The sequence below is a fragment of the Lissotriton vulgaris genome, chromosome 1_1 (assembly GCF_964263255.1).
Source record: "Lissotriton vulgaris chromosome 1_1, aLisVul1.2, whole genome shotgun sequence".
Classification (NCBI taxonomy): domain Eukaryota; kingdom Metazoa; phylum Chordata; class Amphibia; order Caudata; family Salamandridae; genus Lissotriton; species Lissotriton vulgaris.
In genome coordinates this window covers 1,395,008,023-1,395,035,806 of record NC_141685.1, presented here as the reverse complement: position 1 = coordinate 1,395,035,806, position 27,784 = coordinate 1,395,008,023, and the positions used below count along the sequence as shown (strand labels likewise).

The 27,784-nt window shown below is 47.1% G+C and overlaps 1 protein-coding gene across 7 annotated transcripts in view; it reads right to left on the bottom strand.

Moving 5' to 3' along the window:
• The window catches only part of KMT2E (lysine methyltransferase 2E (inactive)), a 1,891,352-nt gene that overhangs the window by 523,685 nt on the left and 1,339,883 nt on the right, over positions 1 to 27,784 (bottom strand). For all 7 annotated transcript variants that reach the window (XM_086966923.1, XM_086966942.1, XM_086966930.1 and 4 more), the window contains one exon: positions 15,289 to 15,453. In XM_086966923.1, coding sequence (XP_086823049.1) covers positions 15,289 to 15,453 — 165 coding nt within the window. The remainder of the gene's footprint in view (positions 1 to 15,288; positions 15,454 to 27,784) is intronic.

Below are 27,784 nucleotides of genomic sequence, written 5' to 3'. Positions count from 1 at the left end.
TTTCTCCAGTATTGGTGTCTTTCATAGATTCACATGCCTGAATCATTCCCCGTCATCAGAGTGAGAGTCCCACGGTACATAAAAAGCAATAATTATGCACATAATAACCAAAAACCCTTGGTAGTATAAAACCGGGACGTAAAGTAGCCCAAAGCTACAAGAGAAAAACTTCCACACCTATGACTATCCTAGTCATTATATACAGTCCAAACTGCAGCCAACCAGGCGACAGCACCCACCAGAATGTTCTCCTCAAAGGCTCAGACTCTCAGATTTTCTCGCACAGGAGTGAACTAAAGGTATAAGAGCATAATCAGCCTCTGAGGGGAGGTGGGCGGTTTGCATGTGAATCTATGACACCAATACTGGAGAACTACAGATTACAGGTAAGTTACTATTGTTCTTCTCCAGTATTGGGGCGACTTTCATAGATTCACATGCCTGAATCAGAATAGATAGTAGTACAGTAACATAGTGCTCGTGAGACGCATATAAGCTAACACAAGGCGCCAAACCAAAATGGAGAAAACAAAACAACAAAAAATGGAACAACAAAAAGTAACTGGTGGAGCAACAGCCCTGGATTGTGGTCTCTCGGTCTTAAACCTTACCCCTACGAAACTATCAGACTCTGATTTACATATTTTGTCGATGGGCTTATCGTTTTGCCCACCGAGTGACTTCAATTACGCCAGGACACGTATAGACCTGTTTAAATTCACACGTAAATTGAAGTTAAGAAAACATTTTTCCAACAGTAAATCACGCAAAGGGTATGAGAGACATGACAGTACTTCATCTGGTTTGGGATTGGCAGTCAATGATGCACCACTTTTGCAAGATTTGGATGCACTGAGATTAGAACAATCAGTCTTGCAAAGCATACAGGACATTCCCATTACCAACTTGAGCAGTCAATCCAAATTCAAACCGCGTTCAACTTTTACACCTCTAATGACATATGATAATATCGACATTTTTCAAGAGGCAACAATTAAGGAGATCAAAGACCTATATGTCAAGACACTTAAAACCAACAAGTGTAATAACAGGCAGAATCAGATGTATTCTGATCTCGTGAGGAAAATCCAGAAAGATGGCAATATGATTGTCCGCCAATCGGATAAGGGTGGCAATGTTGTTTTGTGGCCAAGAAGTATGTATCTGGAGGAGGCACTCCAGCAACTAAATGATAACAACTGCTACAAACACTGTGACGTGGGAGTGGTCAGGAAAGCACAATCCGAGTTTTATTCCATGCTGATGGGATGGAGATCATCAGGTCTTATCAGCATGGATGAATTAAAATTCTTGAAAAATGATCACCCTGTCACCCCAGTCCTTTACCTCATCCCCAAAGTCCACAAAGACGCTATCAAGCCTCCGGGGGGACCCATTATATCAGCATTTGGGGGATTGTTAGAAAAGACTACAATCTACGTAGACTCCTTCCTGCAGGAATACGTCTGTGGACTTCCATCTTATATTCAGGACTCGAGTGATTTTTTTAAGGAAAATCAAAGAGGTGGAATGGAGCCCAGAATACTTGTTGGTAACATTAGACGTTACATCACTGTATACCAGCATAGTTCATGTGGATGGGGTACGGGCGGTACAATTTTAACTGGGGCAAAGACCGATGGAACTGTTAGAACATAACAAAATGCTTGTTTCTATGATTAGCTTCTGTCTACACAATAATTACTTCATGTTAAACGATCAATATTACCAACAGGTGAGGGGAGTCGCCATGGGGGCCTGTTTTTCTCCCAGTTATGCCTGTCTGCACATGGGCTACTGGGAGAGACAGGTCATCTTTGGCGAACACCGCGAGGTCTGCATGAGGAACATCATACGATGGTATAGATACATTGATGATGTTTTTCTAATTTGGCAGGGGACACAGACAGAAGCTACCCAGATCATCGAGAAACTAAATTGTAACAATTACAATTTGGCGTTTACCTCAGAAATCAGTCAAAGCAAAGCTCATTTTCTGGATGTCACAATCGAGGTGAATGAGGGCCGTTTGGAAACAACTATGTATAGGAAACCTACTGCCTGCAATACTGTGCTGCATGCCATGAGTCATCATCCACCTCATCTGATAAGGAGCATCCCCTAAGGGGAGATGCTCAGAATCAGACGGGTGTGCAGCACAGAACTCCAATGCAAACAGGTCCAAGAGGCAAGTAAGCAAAGGTTCCTAGCCAGGGGATATAGTGTCAGCATTTTAGATGCTGCTATGACTAAAGCAAATGCTATATCCAGAGACACTGCCCTCATCCACATGAGAACCCTAAAATCCACTAATGATGTCAGTAAACAACCCACCAGATTGATCTGGACTTATAACAGGCAGCATGGGGCCTTAAGAAAGATCGTGAATAAACACTGGGATCTGGTAAGATTCGATCCAGTGATTGGAGAACGTATGCCCAGGAAACCTGCAATCACATACAGGAAGGCACATTCTTTACAGGAAGCATTAGTGAAATCTAGTCCTGAGGTGATCATGCCCAAGATCTGGCTGTCAGGGAGTAAAGGTTTCAGAAAATGCTCCAATTGCAAAGCTTGTTTGCACGGAGTGAGCAAAACTGAATATACTACTCCATTTTCGCAAACGCCCGAAAAATCATGAAGCAGCTAACCTGTAAGAGTGAGTATGTGGTATATGTGCTGGAGTGCCCGTGTGGCCTGCGTTATGTTGGGAGCACCAAACTGCAGGTTCACAAGAGGGTGCTCCAGCACATCAGAGCCATCAACACTAACGATGCCATGTACCCATTTGCCAGGCATTTTAAGGAGTGTCACAGTAATAACAGTGAACTCCTTAGGTACTTTGCAATCGACACAGTGGGTCCCCTGAGAAGAGGTGGAGACAGGGAGGATATCCTTAGATCGTTGGAGACAAAATACATCATTGAGCTGAACAGCAAATCCCCTTGGGGATTGAACTCCACTGAAGATCTGTATAGGTGTCTTTAACATCCCACATAGGCAGTGGTATTGACTGTTGTTCAGCTAGATATTCTAGTACAGTAAACATCTTATAATGCTTGATATTGGTCATGTTACCACCCCCTCTAAACGTCCCGATTTACTGAGAGTATAGAAATGAAATATTGGATAGTAGTGGGGAATGTAGTTGGCCTATGCAAACAACCAGGTCTGATAGGAAAGTAAGTACATAACATCTTCGTATAGGTTGGGATCAGCCTATAAATCAATATATATTAATGATTTATATATATTTTTTGTAAAGACATGTTTGCACATTCACTGTTTATTAAATTTTTTATCACGCATGAAATTGGACATTACACATGTGGCTATTTGGTACATTCTTTACTTTGACTTAGCAATATCTGATTAACTTTTCACTTGCTTTATTGTATTTATATAGTAATTGGCGGAGATACAAAGTTAACTGGTTTATGAGAAACTAGTATGAGCAAGTGGTCTTTCTCTTTTTTGTTTCTCGGTTTTGGCAATTGGATTGTCCAGTTAATAAGTTCTTGCCATTCCGAGTAACAGTCTGTAGCAATATCAGTATCACTTGTTTGTTTTCGTATCTTAAAATAATATAATGATATGAAACATGATAAATTCCCAATGGAAATGCACAAGTCACTTTTTCAAATGAAATGTTATCTATATGGGATTATCCCGTGATTTGTAGCATTGTTAAAGTCTGTCTTCGATATCAGTTCTTGAAGACTAGCCTGTGTCCAATGAAATGTTGCGTAATTTCAGCACTTGCACTTAAAATTTTGATCGAGCTCTCCATGTGTCATGTGACCATGGCCTCTGTGAAGGCCGAAACGTTATGTTGACGAAGGTGCCGATTAAATAATCTACTCACCTGTACTTTGGGTCTCATGTTCCTTGCTGCTGTGGCATCCAGGAGTTTGTGGAAGTGCCCTCCAGTGTTGAGCGTTCTTGAACATATATATATATATATATATATATATATATATATATATTTTGTAGCAAAAATAATGACGCCGCACTCTTCTCTGGTAAATTTCAAAGCGATTTATTCCAGCTCAAAATACTTCCTTCACCTACGCGTTTCGAACAAAACTGTTCTTGATCAAGAACAGTTTTGTTCGAAACACGTAGGTGAAGGAAGTATTTTGAGCTGGAATAAATCGCTTTGAAATTTACCAGAGAAGAGTGCAGCGTCATTATTTTTGCTACAAAATAAAACACGAGTCCAGTCCTTGGCTCGTCGCCGGCACCAGCTGAAAAGCCGCTCCTCCTTGGTAAAGGACGTTTGCTGTCAAATATATATATATATATATATATATATATATATATATATATATAAATCCATATACATAAAGATATCTAAAAACATACTGATGCAATGAAATATCAACACTGTTATACTCCTGCATACACATCTTTGTGTTTAACATATGCAGAACAATTTAAGATATTGAAAAAGAAATATGTCGATAAGCGTCTAAGAAAGAGCATAGTGGAGGAGGGAAAACAGAGGCTCACCTTATTTAAAAAGATTGCGGAGAACAGCTCGTCCCACTGACGTATCTGCATCACTTGAAGCCTCCAAAAAGTAATGTTTGGTAAAAGTGTGTCTCCTGGACCAAGTTGCCGCTCTGCAGATCTGATGAAAAGGCACACAAGCAAAGAGAGCGGTAGATGAGGAAATCGCTCTCGTAGAATGTGCTCTTGGCATGGTGTGTAAAGGTCTTCCCGCCTGCTGATGACACAGGCTAATCGCCGCTGACATCCAACGAGCTATGGTCTGCTTGGATTCAGAGTAACTTTGGCGTAATCTTCCGTATGCTACAAATAGCTGATCTGATTTCCGAATTGTTGCAGTTCGTTGAAGATAGAACTTGAGACATCTGCTGATGTCAAGGGAATGCAAAGCTCTTTCAGCAGATGTTTAAGGATTTGGAAAGAAAGTTTTCAAAATTATCGGTTCATTAACGTGAAAATCCGTGGGTACCTTAGGCATGAAGCTGGGATTAGTACAAAGTACCACTGAATTTGAGGTGAACTGTAGAAAAGGGGTCTTAATCGTGAATGCTTAAATGTCGCTGACCCTCCTTGCTGATGTCAGCGCCAAAAGCAAAGATTCCTTCCAAGAAAGGAACTTTAAATCCACTTTATGGATAGGTTCAAAGGGGTGCCGCATAAATTGCGCAAGCAACACATTTTGATGCCAGGATGGAGGTGGATGCCGAATAGGGTGAAACATTTGAAATAACCCTTTGAAGAATGGTTGGATAACTCTAGTACAGTAGAGAGAGTTGAAACCATCCTGTCGGAACCTTGAAATAGCTGCCAAGAACAATTTCAACGTGGAATGAGATAAACCCAATCTCGCAAATTGAAGAAAAAACGGTAAGATCTGTTCTGGTTTGGCATGAATTGGATGTAAATTGGCAGATTGACACAAAGTGCAAAATCTCTTCCATTTGAGTTTGAATGTCTTAATCGTGGCAGGTGCTCGAGCGTTGGCTAATACTTCTTGACAGTCCACAGGAATATCTGGTTGTGCAAATTCAAGGTGTTAAGAAGCCAGGCTGCTAATCTCAAGGATGCTGGGACCGGGTGACAGATCTGACCCCTCTGGATGGACAGAATGTTCGGTATTGGTGGAAACTGAATGGGATCGCACTCCGAAAGGAGGAGAAGTTTAGTGAACCAGTATTGGCAAGACCATCTGGGGGCAATGAGAATGAGGCGACAAGGCTGTTTCTTCATCTTGCGGATGACTCTGGGAACCAACGGAATTGGAGGAAAGGCGTAGGCATATGTCTGTGACCAGTTCATTGAAAGCGCATTCCAGCGCGAGTCCTTGTGGGGAAGCCAGCTTGCAAAGTGTGGGCATTTGGGGTTCTGGCTGGTCGCAAACAGGCCCAGATCGGGATGGTCCCACTCCCGAAAGACTCGATCCAATGTTGGTTAATGTATCTCCCATTCGTGATTGGATATTGGAGATCTGCTGAGGGAATCCGCTAGGTCATTGGAGACCCCCGGAACATGGACAGCTGAAAGGTTGATCTTATGACCCAGTGCCCAGTCCTAGACTTCCTGGGCTTGTTGAGAAAGCAGGGCAGACTTCGTACCGCCCTGTTTGTTTAAGTAATGCATACTTTAGTGTTGTCTATCCTAATTAGTACTGAAACCACCTGGATGAAAGTTCGAAAGGACTTCAAGGCAAAGAAAATGGCTCGCATCTCCAGGAGGTTGATGTGCCACTTCTTTCGCTGTACATTCCACTTCCCGTTGACCGTCATTCCGTGAAGTTGTGCCCCCCATCCTTCGAGGGAAGCGTCCGTGGTGATGGTGAAATATGGTACTTCCGCCAGGAATGCACATCCTTCTTGCAAGTTCTTCATCCGAGTCCACCAAAGAAAAGTTTCTCGCATCCGAGGAGTTATGAGAATGAGGTCGTCGAACGACCCTGAAACCTGCAACCATTGGAGGTTGAGTTCTTCTTGCAAAGGCCTCATTCTGAGACTGCAGTTGGGTATCAGAGGGATGCAGGATGATATCATCCTCAGGAAAGATTTGAATAGTCGAACTGAAACTTACTTTTTTTCTTGCAACACGTGAGCTAGATTACAGATCTCTCTCTTGAGACGAAAGCCTGAGTGAGTTGGGTGTCCAGCGTGGCTCCCAAGAAGGTCTTCCTTAGCGACGGAATCAGATAAGATTTGTCGAAGTTGATGGAGAGACCCAGAGATTAGAACAGCGATAGACATCTTTGAACGTGCGCACTTGCCCTTGAAAAGAAATTCGCCTTGATAAGGCAGTCGTCTAAGTATGGGAAGATTTGAATGCCTTCTAAGCGAAGGCGTGCGGTCACCGAGCTAGTACTTTTGTGAACGCGCGGGGTGCTGATCGTAGTCCAAAGGGAAGGACTCTGAACTGAAAGTCCCTGCCAGCCACTCTGAACCGTAAGAATTTCTGTGTCTGGGGAGGATTGGCACATGATAATAAACGTCTTGTAGGTCGAGGGTGACCATGTGATCCCCTACCGAAAGAAGCTGGAGGATTTCTTGAAGTGTTAACATCGGAAGGACAGTTTTTTCAGGTATTTGTTGAGGGTGCGCAGGTCGAGGATGGGGCGCCATTCTCCCGACTTTTTCCGTATGAGGAAAAATCTTGAGTAAAATCCTGTTCCTCTTTGCAAATGAGGGACCTTTTCGATCGCTGCCTTCCGAATCATCAAATTTATTTGGGAAAACAGCTCCTTGAGATGAGCAGGAGGTGGGCCCTTGGGAGGAGAGTTTGGAGGGATCCTGATGAATTTCAAATTGTTGCCTCTGGCCACTATATCCAGGACCCACTTGTCTGTAGTAATTGCGGACCAGTTTGAGTAGAATTGGGATATTTTTCCTCCAACCTTTGACTGGGGGGAGGGCAGAGATGGTGGCAGGTGGCGTGTCTCATTGTTTCTTGGTGTATTCTCGTCCATGGTAGGAGGGCTTCCTTCTTGATTGCGAGTAGGAGTTACCTCGCTGTCCGTATGACTGCTGTTTGTAAGGTTGGTATCTCTGATTACTTTGAGAGGTTTGGTATGACCTCTGTTGATTGTAGCCCCCTCTATTGGAGAAGGATCAACGTCCTTTAGCAGCTCGAAAGGACGACTTACAAAGCTGAAGGCTACCCAGTGATCTTGCTGTTTCTTTGTCCTTTTTGATAGCCTGAAGGGCCTCGTCGACATGCTGGCCAAAGAGAAACTCCCCATCAAATGGCATGTCGATTATTTTAGCTTGGACATCTTGGTGAAAGGATGTAGATTTCAGCCAACCTTGCCTCCTTTGCGCTGCTGCATCCGCTAGCTGCCGGAATCCTGTAGACGCCACATCCACTGCTGTGTCGATCATTTCCGCAGAAGTACATTCTGCTTCCCGTAAGATTTTCCTTACCTCGGATTTTGCAGGTTCAGGTAGCATTTCAACGTAGGGGGAGATGTTTGACCACATCTGCCGGTCATATCTCCCTAATATTGCTAGCGAGTTTCCGGCATGGACAGTTGTTGCTGCCTTAGTGGAGACTTTCTTCCCAATGGAATCCAGCCGTCTGCCATCTCTGTCTGGTGGAGCAGTTATAGGCGAAGAGGGGTTCCTGGCACGTCTCTGTGCTGCTTGGGCGATGACGAATCAGCTTTAGGCTGCCCTTTGAGGCATGCAGGTGAGTCGCCCGGTGCCTTATACTTTTTGTCCAACCGAGGAAAGACTGCAGGAAGAGAATTAGGTGTTGCCATGATCTTTAACCCTTCCTTCCAGATGAAATCTATGGTGGGAATGGTCCTTACTTGCCTTCGCGGCTGATCTTTAAAATCATAAAGAGAGTAGTTGTCCTTCTTTGTCTCCATCAGTATTAGAAATCTCTTTGTAGCTCTCTCCATCAGGAGATGGAAACCTCCGATGTCTACTGGAGGAGACTCAGCAGGAGCTGGAGCAGATGGTGATTGAGTTTGAATTTGGTATTCATCCCACTCCGACAGAACAGATTTGTCATCCACCTCTCCTTCCTCTCTGTCCTAGTCCGTGGTGTTAGCATCTTGGGAATGGTGATATGGTGCTGGAGAAGGTGGTCTTGGAAATCTTAAAGAAGATACAGAGACCTGAGGCATGGGCGTCGATGGGAAAGACTCTGCCAATTCAAATGGAGGGAACCGGCGATAGCAGTCGTCAACATATATTGTAAGTTATTGAGCCGTGCCAAAGGCATCTGTGCTGTGGGCACCGTGGCAGGAGCTTGATGTACGGGCACAGGGAACGGTTCTTTCTCCTGATCTTCATCCTGATACTTAATGAGTAATTCTGACGGACTCCTAGCACTGCAGAATCTGTTGTCTACATCTGATTGTTCCTCGTCTTCAGAATCCATCAATTGTTCAGGTAACTTCAGTGGGGAGAGAGCTTCCAATGAAGAGCCACGTCTTTCCAGCAAAGAAGCTGCCGTAGCCGGCGGGGCAAAGGAGGCAGCAGTTGGTGTGGCGGACCAAACTTGCAAGTTGACAGAAGAGGTGTTGACGATGTTGCAGTCGACGGTGTCGACATTGATGGAGTTGGTGTTAGGATAGTGACCGCCGACGAGGCAGTTGTCTTCGTCGATGGGGGAATCTTCATCAACGAGGTCTTTGACGATGAGGCAATCTTCGTAGACAAGGTCTTCGACGACGAGGCACTCTTCGACGACGATGAGGCCATCGACAACGAGACAGTCTTCGTCGACGGTGTGGCCGTCAACGACTAGTCAGTCTTTGTCAACGAGGTAGTTTTCATCGACGACGAGGCCGCTGATGAGGCAGTCTTCCTCGACGATGGAACCGTCAACAGGATCTTCTTAACCTTCGTCGTCGTCGACGATAGATGACATTTCCTTCGTCCAGGAGATGGGTCTAACTGCAACAGAGACCAGCGTCCACGGCGATGAAGCTGACGACATTATCACCTTAGGTCTCGGCGACGAGAAGGTAACTGTCAACGTTGAAGTCGACGGAGGAGCCGTCGACGACTGTGTTTTCTTCTGAGGAAAATCTTTCTCAGGAAACCTTTTTGGAGCCAGAGACTTTCCAGTCTTTCTTGGGGGCGACACAGGAGTTGATTTCAAAGGTAGAGAAGCCTTTTTTGAAGAAGGCAAGCTAGAACCCTTAGAGGGTTGAACTTTTCTCGACACCTTAGCCCCAGGAGAAGATAAATCTTCCTCAGCCATCCTCTTCCTGGAGGACACAGATGAACCTGAGGCCACACTTCCCACCTCAGATAAAGGGTTATCCTAGTCTTTAATCTTCTGTAGCCACAGAAGTAGGCGTCCTTCTCTATCTCTGAGGGTCTTCTGAGGGAAGGTCCTGCAAATCTTACAATCTCTCACCTCATGATCTGGATAAAGGCAGTAGATGCACTTTTTGTGGGGATCTTCTGAAAATAGCAGGAGCTTCCCACAAGATTCGCAAGGTCTAAAGAGAGATTTCTTAGCAGATGACATCCTGAAAAGGAGGTGAAAGCCAGAAAAAATAGTGAAGTACTGAGCAGAGCTCAGGGAGACTCCTTTCACACGGCGTGCAGTAGAAAATCTGAGAGCCTGAGCATCTGGGGAGAACATTCTGGTGGGTGCTGTCGCCTGATTGGCTGCAGTTTGGACTGTATATAATGACTAGGATAGTCATAGGTGTGGAAGTTTTTTTCTTGTAGCTTTGGGCTACTTTACTTCCTGGTTTTATACTACCAAGGGTTTTTGGTTGTTATGTGCATAATTATTGATTTTTTATGTACCGTGGGACTCCCACTCCGACGACGGGGAATGATTCAGGCAGGTGAATCTATGAAAGACACCCCAATACTGGAGAATGTTGATTTTGCCACTAACTTTGTTATTATTGCCTCTGTAACCTCCTCTTTGATAACCTCTGGTGAATGAGGTCTGGGTGGGATTTTTATAGGAGGTGGAGGGATTGTCAGAGGAATAGCCTCTGGAGGTGCCCTTGTAGGTGGAGCGACAAAAAAAACGTTTGGGAGCTTGCAATTGCAAGGCTCCCATTGATTTAGCTGCGTCTGTGTCTTTTTTCATCTTTTCTAAAGATGAATCCACGGCAGGGCCAAATAAGTGTTGCTGATCAAATGGCTAGTTAAGTATTGTAGTTTGCACGTCTGGTTTGAAACCAGAAATGCGTAACCATGCATGTCTACATAGAAGGACACTTGTGTTAATAGCTCTGAAGGCGGTGTCTGCTATGTCTGGAGCGCAATGAATGGAGGTGTTGGTTATGAGTTTACCCTCCTGTATGAGGTCGTTTGCCCTGGTTTTGTATTTGTCAGGAAGTGTTGCAATAGGGTCTCTAGCTCATCACAGTGTGCCCTATCGTACCTAGCCAACAAAGCTTGTGTGTTGGCGATTCGCCACATATTGGCTGCTTGTGACGCTGTACGTTTTCAAGAAGCGTCCAGAGTTTTGATTCTTTGTCGGGAGGTGGAGCATCCCGATGTTTGTGAATTGGCCCTCTTTCTGGCATTGGAGACTACTAAAGATTCCAATGGTATTTGTCCCTTGATCTAAACAGTGTCTGCTGGGGCAGATTTGTATTTTTTTTTATCCTGGGGTTAATAACCCTAGCCCTAATAGGATCTTTGAACACCTCAGGTGCATGTTTGATTACTCCTTTTAACATAGGGAGGACAGAAGTGGACCTTAGGGATGTATCAAATGTGTCCATTAAGACATCCTCATCCACAGGGTCTGTATGTAAATCCACCCTGTGGTATCGTGCAGCTCTATGGACGAGCTGGTTGACACCTATGGTGTCCTCTGGAGGGGAAGGTCTAGAGGGATAGATGTTATCTTGTGGTACATTAGGGACATCTGGTGTATTATAATCGTCCCATGGGTCTGGGGTGTGAGGCGGACTAGGATTCCCTAGTAGATCGTCGTCTGTACCCTGTCCCCCGTCATCAGAGGTATCAACATCATCATCCATTGGTGGAGGAGATGGTGAGGGAAGAGAAGATGGTGTAGGGGAGTGGTGTGGAGGGGGAGGTGGAAGCGGAGGTGGTGAAGAAATTCTGAAAGGAGATGTTGCAATGTCTCTTCTATGGTTGAGGTGAAGCCGGTAGAGGCATGTCCATTTGTCTCTTTTTGAAGCTGAGAATCAGTGGACCTGTTTTGGGGTCTTTTACCTGAGTTTTTTGGGTTGGATCCGGTTTAAAAATCTCTTCAGCTTGAGGCAGGTCCTTTGCCACCGAATTTTTCGGTTCCGAAGGCTTGCGTGGCACCGATTCAGGCGTGGATTTATGCTATTTCGGCTTGGAAGCATGAGATTTCTTAGTCTCTGAAGGAACCTGCGGTACCGGTTGATTTTTCGGTTCCAAGGGATTTTTCGGTTCCTACGGTTGAGCATTTGAACTTTTTGGAAGTGGCTTTTTACTCGGTTCCGATTACTTTTTCGGAGTCGAGGGGTCGGTGCTAGAAGGTTTAGGTGCCAAGTGCGTCAATGTGGAGGTAGGGTTATTCACGGAAGAGGAGGATGGTTTCTTTTTGGGTGCCGGGGTTTGGCTTTCAACACCGACAGCCAGCTGACTCGATCCTGAGTGGCCTGAAGGCTTGTTTGTGGACTTCTTTGCCGGGCCCGAAGGCGGGGCGTGAGAAGTTTTGTCTCGGTGCGCACCTAGGCCCGAAGGTGAAGGTGTTACCGAAGCCTTTTTTGGTGGTGAAGGAAGTGGGTCTGGGTTGACGTCACTACTTATGACCCGCTGCCCAGGAGTGATGTCTACGACGTTGGAGTCATCGGCTTCTTCTTCGATCCGCTCCGGCATATCGACGCCCTCCTGGAAGATGTCATCGGGGAGAGATGTCGACGAGCGAGCCATTTTTCTTCGAGCTTGACGATTCCGAATGGTTTTCTTGGAGCGGACAGTCTCTGGCATCGTGCTCCAGTGAAAGGCACAGGTTACACACCTCATGAAGGTCTGTGTGTGGAAACTTCGATCCACATTGAGGGCACTTTTTAAAAGGAGTCCTTTCTATGAGTCAGATGTAACAGCCTAGGTAGGCCCGAAGGCCTTTGTCGACGACCGTAATCGAGGACTTCGAAGCTGAAGAGATGCGCGACGACTAGGGATCGCGATCAAAACAATACCGGAGAGATGGTGATGGATTGTGCGTCGAAAGTTGTATCGGTAACGCCCCTGAACTGGAGCGCGATAAACACATTTGAGCCCGATGGTAGAAAATAACTATCTGAAGATGGAGACGATGCCAATGCACACTATCATCCAAAGGAGGTGTCACCTATATCATGACTTCCAAAGACTTTTCCAAGACAAAAACAAGTGCAAACATCCGGGCCCAACACCAGATGGCGATCTATGCACAGTGTATCTGCAGCTCATATGCCTCGAACATATAATTATGAACTTTGTTTTATTTCCTTAGGTATTCAGACAATGTGTGTCTACTAAAGGGGAAGTATTGCCACGGATAGGTCTAATACCAGCTAATGATTAGGCTAGGAGGGAAAACTACAAGGACATTTTTGGGGAATCTGTATCCTGATGAGTGCCAATGACCCTACCTGACGGCAATCAAGGGCAGAAACATGTTGAAACACTAGATAGGGCAATGATGACGTTACTTTTCCCCTATACCCCCATGAACAACTTCTGTTTTATCCTGCCAAGTGGAATCCATAATTAAGTTCTTGGATATCCACTTAGACAGTTTTAATATTGTTCTCTGCACCAGGGACTTGCACTCCTTCCAAAAAGTTGGTCTGCATCAGGTTGTCGGAGCGGCCCTATTATGAAGCATGCCACAGACTGAGTGGATGAGGGCAGTATTTACAACCCTTTGGTATTTCCCAAGAGGTTCTCTTCTTTTTTATGCATCTCCTACACAGTAGCTTCAGATCTTCTCCTTGGGATTTTTATTGTTTTCTTTCCATTTCCCCTAACCTATGTGGGACCAATGGCCCACCTCAAAAAGGGTGACTAATCTTATTTTGCCTTTACCCCTAACTAGAGGTCCTTCTTGTGAAGTGAGTTATATACATTTGGTGGGAGAATGAGGAAAGGTGTGATCTCTCGTCCCTTCTCAGTAGTGGATTTATTGGACTGGGTATGGCTGATACCGTGGATGCCCAAAGTTGCCCCTTCCACGGCAGTGGTAAAACCAAAAGGACTACTATTGCGGCCGGGTTGGGAGGGAAAGGCCAATGGATCTGGAAGTGACCATGCTCGCTAAAAGCGATTGAATGCTGCATTGGTGTTCTTGTCAAATAGGTGGGAGCTCTCAAAGGACCTGTAAATCAGTACAATTGAACAATATCACCGAAACCCAGTGGACATTAACCTAGCATGGCGACATATTGCCACCGTAGAAGCCATGGTTCTATCTAGGGAGTCTTTGGTGTCAAGTCCACACTGGATGACAAACTTCGACGCATTCCTGCCGTCCACAAAAGTCTAGTCGAGGGTGGTTCGGCCTTTGTTGGGCAGCAAGGGAAGCAGCTGTGCAAATGAATCAGACAATGTGTGGGAATATCGGCCCAAGAGGCATAGAGTGATGACTGAGACTGCCGAGTACGGATGGTGGAAGAAAAGATGCATTGCTAAAGGTGTCTAGCCTATTGGATTCCCTATCTAGTGGTGAGACAGGGAAAGCACTTCGGGTAGGTTTTGCTGTTGAAGCCTGCACCACTCTCAGGGGAGGGGTTCTGGGAAATGAAGACTGGGTCTGCCGGGCCGGGACAGTGCCAACAGGAATTCAGTCATGTCACAGGACCCCATGTGCAAGGTTTCATCCAAGCCCACAAGAGCACGTCAGTGAGGGCTTCATTAAACGGGAGTATGGGTTCACATGAGCCCGTCACAGGGTGAAACACCTCTGTCAAAACACTGGTCTTGACCTCAACAGCCGGCGGCTGGAGAACAAGAACCTCTGCCGCCCTGCTCATAATGGTGGCAAAAGATGCACCTTCCCCCAAAACGTGGTCTAAAGGGGAAATCATGCAGGAGTTTGGGAAGGTATCCAGGCCACTGGCATCATCCAGTTCCTCATAACACTTGTCGTCATCATGGTTATCCAGGAGAGGGAGGGCCTGTCAAGGCGTGGAAAGTCCAGAAGATATTGAGGACTGGACGGCACCGGCATCAACATCGAGTGGCACCAGGACAGCAGCAGGTCAAGCATAATAATCGGCTCGGCGCTAGTGGTGCCGGGGATGGCGCCAGAAGGAAAAGAGACAGGGTAGATCGAGGAAGCAGCCTATGGCATGGTCAGTCCAGGAGTGGATCAAGAGGGAATTCCTGGCGTAGAGGGCGAACCCGCCGATGGTAACCAGTAGGGGAACCTCTCGGCTCCATAGATCACAAAGGCACTCCAGTGGCCAAAAGATGGAGTGCATGGCGCCATAAAATTCTCTGAGTAAGTGAGCGACGGGAAACTCTGGGTTACATGGAGCAGGCCCTGAGGCAAATGCTCAAATTAGCGTGACCCAGGTCAGAAATAAAAGGTCAGAATACCAGATTTACATGCAGTCGGGAACTCAGAGTGAAGAAACACATGTGGTGGGGCCATTCCAATCCCAACAACTGGCTAAAAAATACACTGTATTATCTTTGAGCAAACAACAAGCTGACACTTCTTGTCATGTTGACAAGACAATGTCAATGTTAACATAAATGAGCATCCAAAAATTGTTAACAATATGCGGGAAAAGGTACATGAATTATAGCAAACAAAAGGAATCATTCAAGCCGAAACATATATTTATACATATATATAAAAAACAATAACAACCTGAATAAGCTCCAACTCCGTAATGATCTGTATGTCCTTATTTTCAGTTTTGATATCTGTTTTGGAGGTACCGATTCTTTCCAAAGCCTGCTCTCTTCTCTTCTCTCTTTTTTCCATTCTTGCAAAAGCTTGCAAAATTGCTTCCATTTTTCGCTCTTCTCTTGTCTGCAAAATGTGACATTATGTATGGTGAACCGAAGCTGAAGCATTTGAATTTCAAATACAAAATGTACTTACTTATGTACCATTATTTCTGAAGCACAAGGAGTCCTTTCTTATGTGAACATTTTCCCAAAGCTTGAAACGAAAAAATTCTGAAGCCATGACAAGTCACTTTTCACCATTTAGCAGTCATAGATCCACACCTCTTTGGTGGAAATTACCTTTCTGGCTTAAAAAAAAAACACAAATGCCAGCAATAGAAGTCATCCCCTTTTCTTTGGTACTCTAAAAAAGCCTAAAAATGCAGAGGGAAACCAGAAAGGAAAACCAAAAAATAAACCAAATGTGGATGGAAAGACAATGAGGAATCTGTGGGAGACTCCTTAATCGTCAAATGGCCGAAATATAAAAGTTTAGCAAGCGGAAACATGTGCAGCTTGCTCGTATCTATCGTCTCAATTAAATGGCACAAGTGGTAATGGACAAGTTACTTACTTTTAGTAGTGCCTCTTCTGGTAGCGACTATTTAACTGCAGATTACTCAACTTGCAATTCACTCACTCACAGATGGGTGGTGTCGAGCTGCTCCGCATCTGGTCCGCCCCACCCCAGACATGACATCAGGGCTACTACATATGCATCACCTCTGCACGCTGATGTCAGTTTTTTACTGATCTCAGCTTTCACCAACGGACGTGGAGCCATTGAAATCAGAGTAGGATTGAATGTCGGTTGGAATCTTGTTAATGGACTATATGAGTCAACTGCACAGAATGGATAGGAGAGTGGGTCAGTGAGGATAGGTAGTCTCTACCAGAGGAGGCATTACTGAAGGTAAGTGACTTGTTATTCTGATGAAGACTCTAATCTTAGGGGTCTCCAACCTTTTCTGTAGTGAGAGCTACTTATGTTCAATAAAGCACAATAACAGCTACTAATATTAATAGTGCAGTATAATTTCAGTTTCTTTATATGTATATTAATTCAACCAAGCAAAATCTTTCTAATTTAATAAGAAGGGCTGCACACAGGTGAGCTACTCAGAGTTAGCTCATGAGCTGCAGTAGCTCATGAGCTACTGCTTGGAGTCTAATCACAGATTCTTCACCTAGTGAATAGATATCAAAGCAAAACCTCCCACGTGGTTGGTCTGTGGAATGGCTCAGATGAGGAAATATTAAAGGACAGATTGGGCGAAGTGCTCATTCCGCTGAACCCGACTTTCTAGACAGCAATGTTTCATGAATGGGTGGAGTGACATCCACATACAGCCTGGCAACTGTCCACGACTGCCACACCGCACACCAGCGCAGAGGTAGCAGCCTTCGCTGTGGTGGAATGAGAGCACAAGCTTTCTTAGGACTGCTTCTTGGCTAGCCCAAAGCAGATTTTGATGCACAGTACAATCAATTTCGAGGTGGCCCTCTTTTCCACCGCTTTGCCTTTATTAGCCCCAGAGAAACCAACAAAAAGGAGGTTGTCCTGTATATAATCACTGGTTCGATCCACTCCGAAACTGAGTGCCCATTTCTGGTCCAGCCGATTAAGCTGTTCTTCCCCCTTAGACGGGTAAGATGGTGCCAAGTAAGCCAGCAAGGTGATGGATTGTGTACTTATAAAAATAGGTATTTATTTTAAAGTACTCACTAACACTGACAAGTATCTCCTATCCAGAAAGATACACACTGCAAACGATACTCAGCAAAGAGAACAGGTAAGTAGCACGAAATACACAGTGGTCACCCGGGGGGACCGACCATATACTAAGATAGTGGGTTGCGAACCACAACCTAGCCGAGACCCTCCCAGAACAAGTAGAAGCACTGGGTTGTGTGCAGAGTAGGAACATGACTGCTTGCTCTGTTCAAGTCAATGAGAAAGTTGTGGTTGCAATTTTAAAGAAGAAGGACCCTTCCCAGGAGATTCTGAAGAAACCCAGTGGAAGACAGAAGGTTGGGGAGCCACCCCACCAGTGGATACCCTAGAAAGCATGGTACCTAAACCAGGGAAGCTGGGTGTATAGGTGTGAAATGGCATCGGGAACCGCCGTCGAAATCCATGGAGGACTTCAGGAAGATGCCGCTGGTGAAGAAGGTGAAAGTGTCCAGTGTAACCCAAAGGTGGGTTAAAGATTCAAAAGTACCTACAACCAAAGCGGACAGAGTCTATGGCACTCAGAAGTGCCCAGTGGCATAGAAGAAGAATGCCCACCTATGTTGAATGTTGCAGGAGAGCTGATGAGTGACACTGTGGAAGACCAGGAGCTGTTCACAAGCTGTCCCATGTCGGATGTCTAGAGTTGAGGGGTTGGTGTCCGTCGAGAACACCAACAAGCCTTAACAACTACAAACAACATGTCAAGCGAAAAGGTGCAGAGCTTAGGACCAGCAAGGCCCATGAGACTCAACAAGAGAAGGGGAGATGGAGCAGGCCCCAAACAAACAGGGGAGCAACTAGGATCAAAGAAGTCCCTTGTGAGGACCGAAGAGCCCTGGAGATGGGTGTCTACTAATCTTAGCAACGACCAGCCGACACGGTGCACAGGGACTCAGTTCCAGCGGTACCTGCGAGGGATACTGGCCTCAGACTAGGTCTAAGGGCAGGGCAGGCCTCGAGGGGGGCAGAACCATCACCTGTGTTACAGAGACTGTTGAAGTCTGTGGGAGTCCAGAATCAGCAAACTGATCAGCATTCCTTTGGACGATTTGATGTCCACAGGCACTGTGAAGGACCTGTATGGAGCATGGACACTTTTGAGGCAAGGGACTTGCAGGATTATGAGGCTCGGAGCAGACTGATCTTCCCTGTTGAAGTCTTGGTTTCCCAAAGTGACATTCGATGCGGTCAGTCCAACTCGGTCAGCACGACGTGGTCAGAGTGTCCAGATGGTAGAAGATGACGTAGTGTTGGATCTGAATCGAATCCCACGATGAATCTACGGACCTACCCACACATGAGCCCTCAAGTACCCTGGGGAAAGGGTTAGGATGATTTGGGATCCCTCCCAAAGGAGGGGCTGGACAATGGGGAGGATATTCTCATGTCCTTTGTTCAGTTTCTTGCCAGAGCTGGAGTTAGCAGCTCCCCAAACTGGTTTGAACTGGAGTCTGCAAGGAGGGCACCAAGTGTGCCCTTCAAGCAGTCTCAGTGGCACTGGCAAGCGTCCCCACACTGCCCCAATACATTAAACCCTGTCTGGGAGGTGGTCACACCTCCCAGTGACAGAAGGTCTATTGTCCTACCTGCCTCTGCTCGAGCTTTGCTCAGCAGCAGGAGGGCAGAATCGTATCTCTGGTCAGCAGCAGCCCTAACTTGCTGCCCTGTTCTGGAAGACTGGTACCGGGAGGACTGAGGGCCTCCCGGAGGAGATTTACAGTGAATGGAATCATACCTCCCACACAGGCTACGGTGTGGGGTATGATTCAAACATGACGGGGTTCGTTACAGCCAGTCTAGAGTTAGCCATTGCATGATAAAGCCTGGCCACTCTATATATCGTAATGGCTGATGCACTTTCAACACGGAAGAATGGACTCCGAAGACTGTAGGGGAATCCTGCTCAAGCAAGAGCACCCTCACACTTAGAACTGTGCACCCTGCTTTCAGGATTGAAAGGCCTGCTTTCAGCGACTTTAGATATAGGGAGATCTATATCTTTCATAAGTGGTGCTAGCACCAGCTTACACAGGCAGCAATAGCAGGCCCACAGTGTGGGTTTCAGTGGTCTCCCATGGACAGTACAATACATGCTTCAGCCATGGGGGACCCCTGGTGTACCTATGCCCTGGGTCACTCAGTACCATATACTAGGGACTTTTAAGGATACACCAGTAGCCAATCTGGAATGTACCCAAGTATTTATCATGATCAATTTAGGGGAGAAAGCAGAGACTGGGGTCCTGATTAGCAGGATACCAGTCAGACTAGTCAGCAACCATCCCACCAGGCAAAAAGTGGGAGTATAGTAAATAAAATAATTCTCTTGGAGAAAACACCAGTCAATTCAATCGCACTGCACTGTATCAAATAGAAAAAAGTCACTCAATCTAAATCTAAAAAGACCCAAAGGGCAATTAAAAAAATCTGCTTAATGATACACAAATTGCATCAACTATATTAAAGTAGATACAATTCATATAATACAAATTATTTAAACAAAAAATATATTATAAACTGGTCACAAAACATCACGAATATGAGAGACAACATTCCAAAAATCACATTTTGTCACTAAAACCTGTTAATTTGAAGAAAGGACATTGGAATAACTGCACACTGTCACAAATTGTTCATTGTTTCGATTTAAAAAGGGCATTGACGCGTTTCAGTGGTACAGTAATATAAAGCCACCTTCTTCAGGACAATATTTTTGAGTATCTCTCTTGTGAGGTAGTATTCACCCAGATTCTATGATAGATCTAATCCTACAGGCAATGAATCCCGTGGTCCATAATAGCCTTGATGGGATAGGTTGAATTTAAAACCTTAATAAAATTCTCAATATTAAAATCAGCATTCCAAGACGTGATAAGGAACTAATCAGTTCTCCATGGGATTAATGGTCCAGGCGGTAGTTACCATCTCAGGAACATAACCAGATACTATTATAAGTCTTAGTAGACCACAAGCTAGATGTTTCATGTCCTTCTTTGGCGAGAAAGTCTTGGATTGCTGATTTTAATATTGAGTATTTCATTAAGGTTTTAAATTCAACCTATTTCATGAAGGCTTTTGTGGACCACAGGATTCATTGCCTGTGGGATTAGGCTATAGAACTTCTGTTTAGAATACACCCTTTGGAACGTATCACAAGTGTCATATGCAGCTGACCAAATCTTTGACGGCCACTGGGGTCGCACTCTTAAGATCTATCATAAAATCTGGGTGAATACTACCTCACAAGAGAGATACTCATATTATTGTCCTGAAGAAGGTGGCGTTACACCACTGACCAAATGAAACGCGTCTGCGCCCTTTTAACACCATCAGCGCTGCAGCAATTCCCTTGCTGTGCTGAATAACTCATAAAAAATGCAATCATGACGAGCTCAGCTCGTCATGAGTGTACGAGGGGTGTCCTCATGACGAGCTGAGCTCGTCATGAGCGTCAAAGGTGTTAAAATGTTGTTAAATTTGAGAAACAATAAACAATTTGTGACATTCTGCACTATTTCCAATTTGATTTCTTCAAATTAACAGGTTTTAATGACAACATTTGATGTCTGGAATGTTGTTTCACATATTCGTGATGTTTTGTAACCAGTTTGTAAAAATAGCTTGTATTATATGAATTGTATCTAGTGTAATATGGTTGATGCAATTTGTGCATCATTAAACAGATTTTTTAATTGCCCTTTGGGTCCTTTTAGATTTAGATTGAGTGACTTTTTAATAGGCACGCAGCCACACAGGAGGCTCCTTCTTAGCCAACGAGTAACATGCTTTGATGCACAGAATAACCAACTGAGAGATGGTTTGTTTGTGCACGGCCCAACCTTTTTTGGCATCCATGTAGCCAACAAAAAATTTGGTCATCCACCCGGAACTGCTGTTTGAGCTTCAGGTAGAACGAGAGTGCACGTTTTGGGTCCAGACGGGGGAGCCTCTCTGCCTCTTTTGAGGGATGCGGAGGCGGAAAGAAGGTGGGCAAAGTGATGGTCTGCCCGATGTGGAAGGGCGTGACAACCTTCGGCAGGAAAGAAGGACAAGTCCCTAAAACCACCTTGTTCGGATGAACAGAAAGAAAAGGAGGTTTAGAAGAAAGAGCCTTGAGCTCACTCACTTTTCTGGCAGAGGTGATAGCTACCAGGAAAGCCATCTTTAGAGTGAGAAGACGTAAGGGACAGTAATGAAGGGGCTCAAAGGGAGCGCACATCAGATAGGTCAAAACAAGATTTAAGTCCCATTGAGGCATTATGAAAGGCACGGGAGGAAACGTGTGTGTAATGCCTTTGAGGAAGCGATTAACAACCGGGGACTTAAAAAGAAAAGGCTGGTCTGGAAGCCGTAGAAAGGCGGAGATGGCCGAAAGATAATCTTTGATAGTGCCCAGAGCAGAGCCCTGCTGGGTAAAAGAGGGAAGGCACAGAAGGACCTCGGAAAGAGGGGCAGAAAGGTAATCCACATCCTATGCTGTGCACCATGCCACAAATTTGTTCAACCTGCAGGCGTATACCGTTTTAGTGGAGGGATGCCTGGCTGCCAGAATTACATCACAGACTTCGGGAGGAAGATCAAAAGCTGTCAACTGTCGCCGCTCAATCTCCACGCATGGAGGTGGACGCTGGACAGGTTCGGGTGAAGAACCATCTCCTGCTGCTGCTACAGAAGATCCTCCCAAAGAGGGAGTCGTATCAGGGGATCGATCGCCATGCTGAGTAGCTTGGGATACCACTATCTTTGAGCCCAATCCGGAGCCACAAGAATGACTTGGGCCCGGTCGCACTGAATCTTCTTCAGCACTCTGGGCAGAAGTGGTATAGGCAGAAAGGCGTACAACAGACCGCAGCTCCACTCGCGATGAAAAGCGTCGCAGAGCGAGTGCCGCCTTGGAAATTCCAAAAAACACAGTTGATGGACAGAATGTAGAACAATGTCATACATTCACCTCAGTACAAGGATCTGGGCCAAAATCCATCTTTTTTTGCACTCCACACCACCCTGGGTTAGACCCTGGCTATATGCAAATCAGCTCTGACCCTGTGCCTCATGGGAACAGTCCAGTCCGAACTACCAAGCCATGTCTTTCCCAGACCGGAATCAAGCATCCAAGGACCGGTTTCTAGCTATCAGCCTTCATCAGCCTGGATAGCTTGACTCCAGTGGTGTGGAGAGCCTGGGACTCACGTCTGAGTATACCCAGCACACTCGGGGTGAAAATTGCAAAAAACACAGTTGATGGACAGAATGTAGAACAATGTCATACATTCACCCCAGTACAAAGATCTGGGCCTAAATCCATCGTTTTTTTGCACTCCACACCACCCTGGGTTAGACCCTGGCTATATGCAAATCAGCTCTGACCCTGTGCCTCATGGGAACAGTCCAGTCCGAACTACCAAGCCATGTCTTTCCCAGACCGGAATCAAGCATCCAAGGACCGGTTTCTGGATTTCAGGGTGGTGTGGAGTGCAAAAAAACAATGGATTTAGGCCCAGATCCTTGTACTGGGGTGAATGTATGACATTGTTCTACATTCTGTCCATCAACTGTGTTTTTTGCCTTGGACATTCCAACGCGCAGAACTGATGACATTGCGCGTTCTATTCGGTGGCGAATAGATCTAACCAAGGCTCTCCCTACTACAGAAAGAGACCTTGCGCCACGTCCGAGTTCATACGCCATTCGTGATCCATCATGCACCGGCGGCTGAATTCGTCCGCCCTGGTGTTCAGAGAACCTGCCAGATGTTGAACCACCAAGGTAATGCTTTAACGTTCCAGCCATGTCCAGAGGCGCAGAGCCTTCTGACATAGGGTCCACAACCCCACCCCGCCCTGTTTGCTGCAATAACACATGGCGGTGGTGTTGTCCGTGAAACCTGCACTACACTTCCCCAGACAGAAGGAAGGAATGCTTTCAGTGCAAGTCGGATCGCCCAAAGCTTCAAAAGATTGATATGGAGCCGGGGACTCCGCTGCAGGCCAGAGGCCTTTGATCTCTGCCTCTCCCAAGCGGCCGCCCCATCCTAGGAGGGAAGCATTCGTCACCACTGTGTGCACAAGTTGGGGAAGGGAGAGGGATCTGCCATTGAACCAATCGTCGTGCAGTGCCTTCCAAGATCTGGACATGATCTGATGGGTTGCCCTGATGCTGTGCCCACTGGAACTTCAGCTCCCACTGCAGAGCCCGCATATGCCATCTGGCATGATCCACTATCAGGTTGCAGGAGGCCATCAGGTCCAGTAGCCGGAGGGTCATCCTGACCGAAACCCAGGATAGAGACTGAAAGATCGGAATCATAGCCTGAATATCCCAGACTCGCCGCTGCGCCGAGTGAAGAACCGCTCCGATGAAGGGAAGCTTCTGAGAGGGACTCCGGGGCGACTTCGGTACATTGATGGAGAACCCCAGCAAATGCAGGAGGTCGGCCGTAATCTGGAGGTGGGAGAGGACTGTCTGGGGCGAGCCCACCTTCAACAACCAATCGTCGAGATAGGGGAAGACTGGAACCCCTGATCTGAACAGATGAGCTGTGACCACTGCATCACTTTCGTGAACACCCGAGGAGCACTGGTAAGACCGAAGGGGAGCACGGTAAACTGAAAGTGCTTGTGGCCTTCCATGAACGCCGGTGGGCCGGCAGGACGGGGATGTGAAATTATGTGTCCTGCAAGTCCAACGCTACCATCCTGTCTCCAGGGTCCAGAGACAGAGTTAGAATCTTGAACTTCTCCTTCTGGAGGAAGCAAATGATGTTCCTTAGGTCCAAGATGGGGCGCAGGCCCCCTTTCTCCTTTTTTGGGGACCAGAAAGTAGTGGGAATAACAACCACATCCTACTTCTGGCCCAGGAACGTGCTCGATAGCCCCCTTGGCCAAGAGGGCAGCAACTTCCTGTTGGACAACCGCAAAGTGATCCCCCGACATGCGGTGGAATTGAGGTGGCATGGCTGGGGGGAGGGGGGGCAGACTCGAAGGGGCAGGAGTAGTCCCTTCGGACAAATTACAGCACCCACCTGTCCAAGGTGACAGAACCCCAGTGGGGGAGGTGATGACGAATCCTGTCGCCCACCGGCGTGGGGTGCACCCCAAAGCTTGGACTAGGAAGGCTTTGAGGCGGAGGTGGACTGACCCACACGCTGGCCCCCTGTTGCGCCGCGGCGGGAACCACGTCCACGCTGAGGTTGGTTCTGCGCAGGCTTCTGGCTGAACGAACATGTCAGGGCGCCCCTTCCTTGGCCACAAAAAGAAGGAAAAGCAGACGTGGCAGGGCGCGTGGTGCAGAGACCCAGGGACTTGGCCGAAGCCCGGGAGTCCTTAAAATGCTCCAGCGCACTATCTGCCTTATCGCCAAACAGGCGGGTACCGTCAAAAGGCATGTCCATACCTAAACATCACATGAAATCCCAGTGGACAGCAACCAGGCGTGGCGACGGAGGGCCACTGTTATGGAAATCGCCGTACCCAGCGAGTTTGCGGTGTCCAGTCCACACCGGATGGCAAACTTTGCGGCGTCTTTCCCCTCAGCAACAGCTTTGGAAAGCACTGCCCGAGCTTCCTCCGGACACTGAGGCAGCGTCTGCACAACTGTGTCCCACACAGCGTGAGAGTAGTGGCCCAAGAGGCATGAGGTGTTCACCGAATGCAGCCCTAAGCTGGCAGAGGAAAACCGTTTCTTTCCAAACTGTTCCAGCTTTTTGGATTCCTTATCCGGCGGGGCTGTAGAGAATGTGCTTTAGGAAGTTGAGGCTTGGATCCATGATCTCCAGAGTTGGGTGGGTCGTTAAAAAGGCAGGGTCACCGGGGTCTGGGCGATGATGCCTGGCCACGTTCTTATCCACAGGAACCCCCGTAGCAGGTCTAGACCAGGTGCCCATCAAAAAATCAGTTAACGCCTCATTGGACGGTAGTGGAGGCTCCATAGAGCCTGCCGCCGGCTGAAGGATGTCAGTGAAGAGGTTAGTTTTGAGATTTACTGTAGCAGGTCAAGGGTCTCAGCTGCTCTACGGAGCACAACAGTGTATGTGTCGCCCTCTTCCATGGCCACAGCAGGAGGAGAAAGAAAACAAAGCTCAGAGGAGAGGTCAAGGCCACCTGCATCCTCCGACTCTTCCGTCCACTCCTGTTCCGACTTGCACTGCCGTGCAAGAGGGTCCTCAGACCCCTCCTTCACTGCCCAAGGCACAGGCTGCGGCGGCAGGGGAGGGACAAGGGAATATAAATAGTGTAACTGCGCCGATCCGGCTCCATGTTCCAATTAGGGTCGCAACCTGGAGCAAAATTGTCCGGAAAACCAGGCAATGGTGGAGGTGGAACAAACGGAACTCATTGCGGTGCCGGGAACTGAGCCACGGGAAGCGCCGGAGCCGCCGGCAGAGGACCTTGCGGCGCCGGGGCTGGAGCAGCCAGCGGAGGATCTTGTGGCGCTGGAACCGGCGGCGGCGCCAGTAGCGTAGCCGGCGGCAAGGGAGGATCCTCAGCTGGGACCGCTGGGCTCGAAGCCTAAAAAGGTGGTCCATGGCAGCAAGAAAATCTAGCACCTGAGCTGGAGTCGCCGACGGACCCGGATATGGTGGGTAGGCCGCGGGACTCACAGGCTCCAGCGGAGCCGTGGGGGAGGTACCCCTGGCCCACTCGTCCGGAGACGGACGAAGGGACGTAGGAGAGCGTAAGCGCTTCTTCGACTTCTTCTTCTGACGTCTCTTACCCGATTCCGAGTGTGAAGACTTCGACCCCGAGAAGCGATGATAATGGCTCCGCAGATGCTCCCTCGATCGACCCCTGGACCTCGAACAGAGCAGAGACAACTGCCGGGCGGGCCTCCAGCAGCTTAAGGGACCACTCCCGCGAAGCCTTAGGAGCCATGGCCAGACAGTCGGAACATGATCGGGAGTCATGGTTGCGCTCCAGACAGAGACAGACGCCCTGGGGGTCGGCCAACGACATCATACAGCGACAGGCCCCACAGGATTTAAACCCAGGCATCCCTAACGTGGCACCAGGAGTCAAAGACTCAAAAAGTGGAAACAAAAGTCTCAAAAACGTTAGTTAAAAAAGTGACTAGGGTACGTGCTCTAACCAGATCTGCGCTTGCTGGCACGGAAAAAGAAAGAACTGACGTCAGCACGCATGGGTGGGGCTTAAGTAGTCTTCGTAATGTCACCTCGGCGCATACGACGCCAGCGCCGGATGCGGAGCCGCACGACGCCATCTTCCGACGCGCAGGGGAACTGCTGACGAAAAACTTTTTGGATCCGGTCTAACGCCTGGGGATATTCAAAGGTAAGGAATCTATCACTAACGTGACTCTTTCAGATTACTATATTATTGGTTCAAGGAACCCTGTCTCTTGGAGTAGTGGGGCCAACTGTGAAAGCAGATTCATTCTACTTTCCTACAAAGAGAGCAACTGTGCATGGGTTCGAAGGGAGTGCACATAAAGTAGATGAGTACCAAATGAAGATCTCACTTTGGCAGGATAAATGGAGTTAGCTGGAACATACGAAACATCCCCTTAAAAGAAAAGCATCACAGGTGACTTGAAGAGGGGTGGCTTATCAGGTAAGCGCAAGAAGGTCGAAACCTTCTGGGTACCACACTCTTCTTGCCTAGTCCAGGTCTACTAGGATGACTTGGACCTGCTATCTCCTGATCATTTTCAGTACTCTGGGCAGGAGAGAGGGGCATAAAGGCATACAGAAGTCCCCAGCCTCAGTGTAAGTGGAAGGTATCTCTTAGAGAGGACTGCCTTGGAAACTCCAGCATGCAGAAGCTTTTGACACTGCACATTCTCTGCAGAGGTGAATATACCAAGCCAGTGTTGTCTCTATTAGTGGAAAACATCCTCTGCCATCTCCGAATATAACTACTATTCATGATCCACTAGACAAAGGCGGCTGAGTCTGTCTGCTCAGGCATGCAAAGATCCTGCTAGATGATGTGTAGTCAGGGTTAAGACACTTCCAGAGACATAGAGCCTCTTGGCACAGGGCATAGAACCCCCACACCGCCCTGTTCATTGCAGTCTCGAAAGGCGGCTGTGTTGTCATTGCAAAGCATATCACTCAACTCCAACAAGCTGATATTGAGGTGAGCTTCTGCTGGAGACCAGAGTCCTCTGAGCTATACCTCTCTCAGATGACCTCACCAACGCAGTAACGATCCATCAGTCACAACAGTTAGTTCTGGCTGGGGAAGGAAAAAGGCCAACATGGTCCATTTGCAGTCAAGCAGCTACAACTGCAGATCCCTTACAGGGTCCTTTGACACCACGATGAAATGTGACAGATCGCTATAGTGCTGAGCCCACTGTGATTTCAGATCCCACTGTAGAGCCAGCCTAGCGGGATTCACCGTAATCAATAATAATACAAGACTCTAAGAGGCGGCCAAGACGTCTGACAGCCGACCTCACTGATACCCACGCTGAACGTTGAAATATCGAGATAATAGCCTGAATGTACTCGAGTTGTTGAGGCAAGTGTATGGATCGGAAAAACACAGTATCCAGGATGGCTTCGATAAAGTGGAGCAGTTTTAAAGGAGCCAAGTGTGACTTAAGCATGTTGATGAAAAAATCTAAATGACAACAGGTGGGCCATCGTCTGGAGGAGTGTGAGAAAATGGGGTGTAATACACTTACCAACCGTTTTAGGTCCAATAGGTTTAATCTA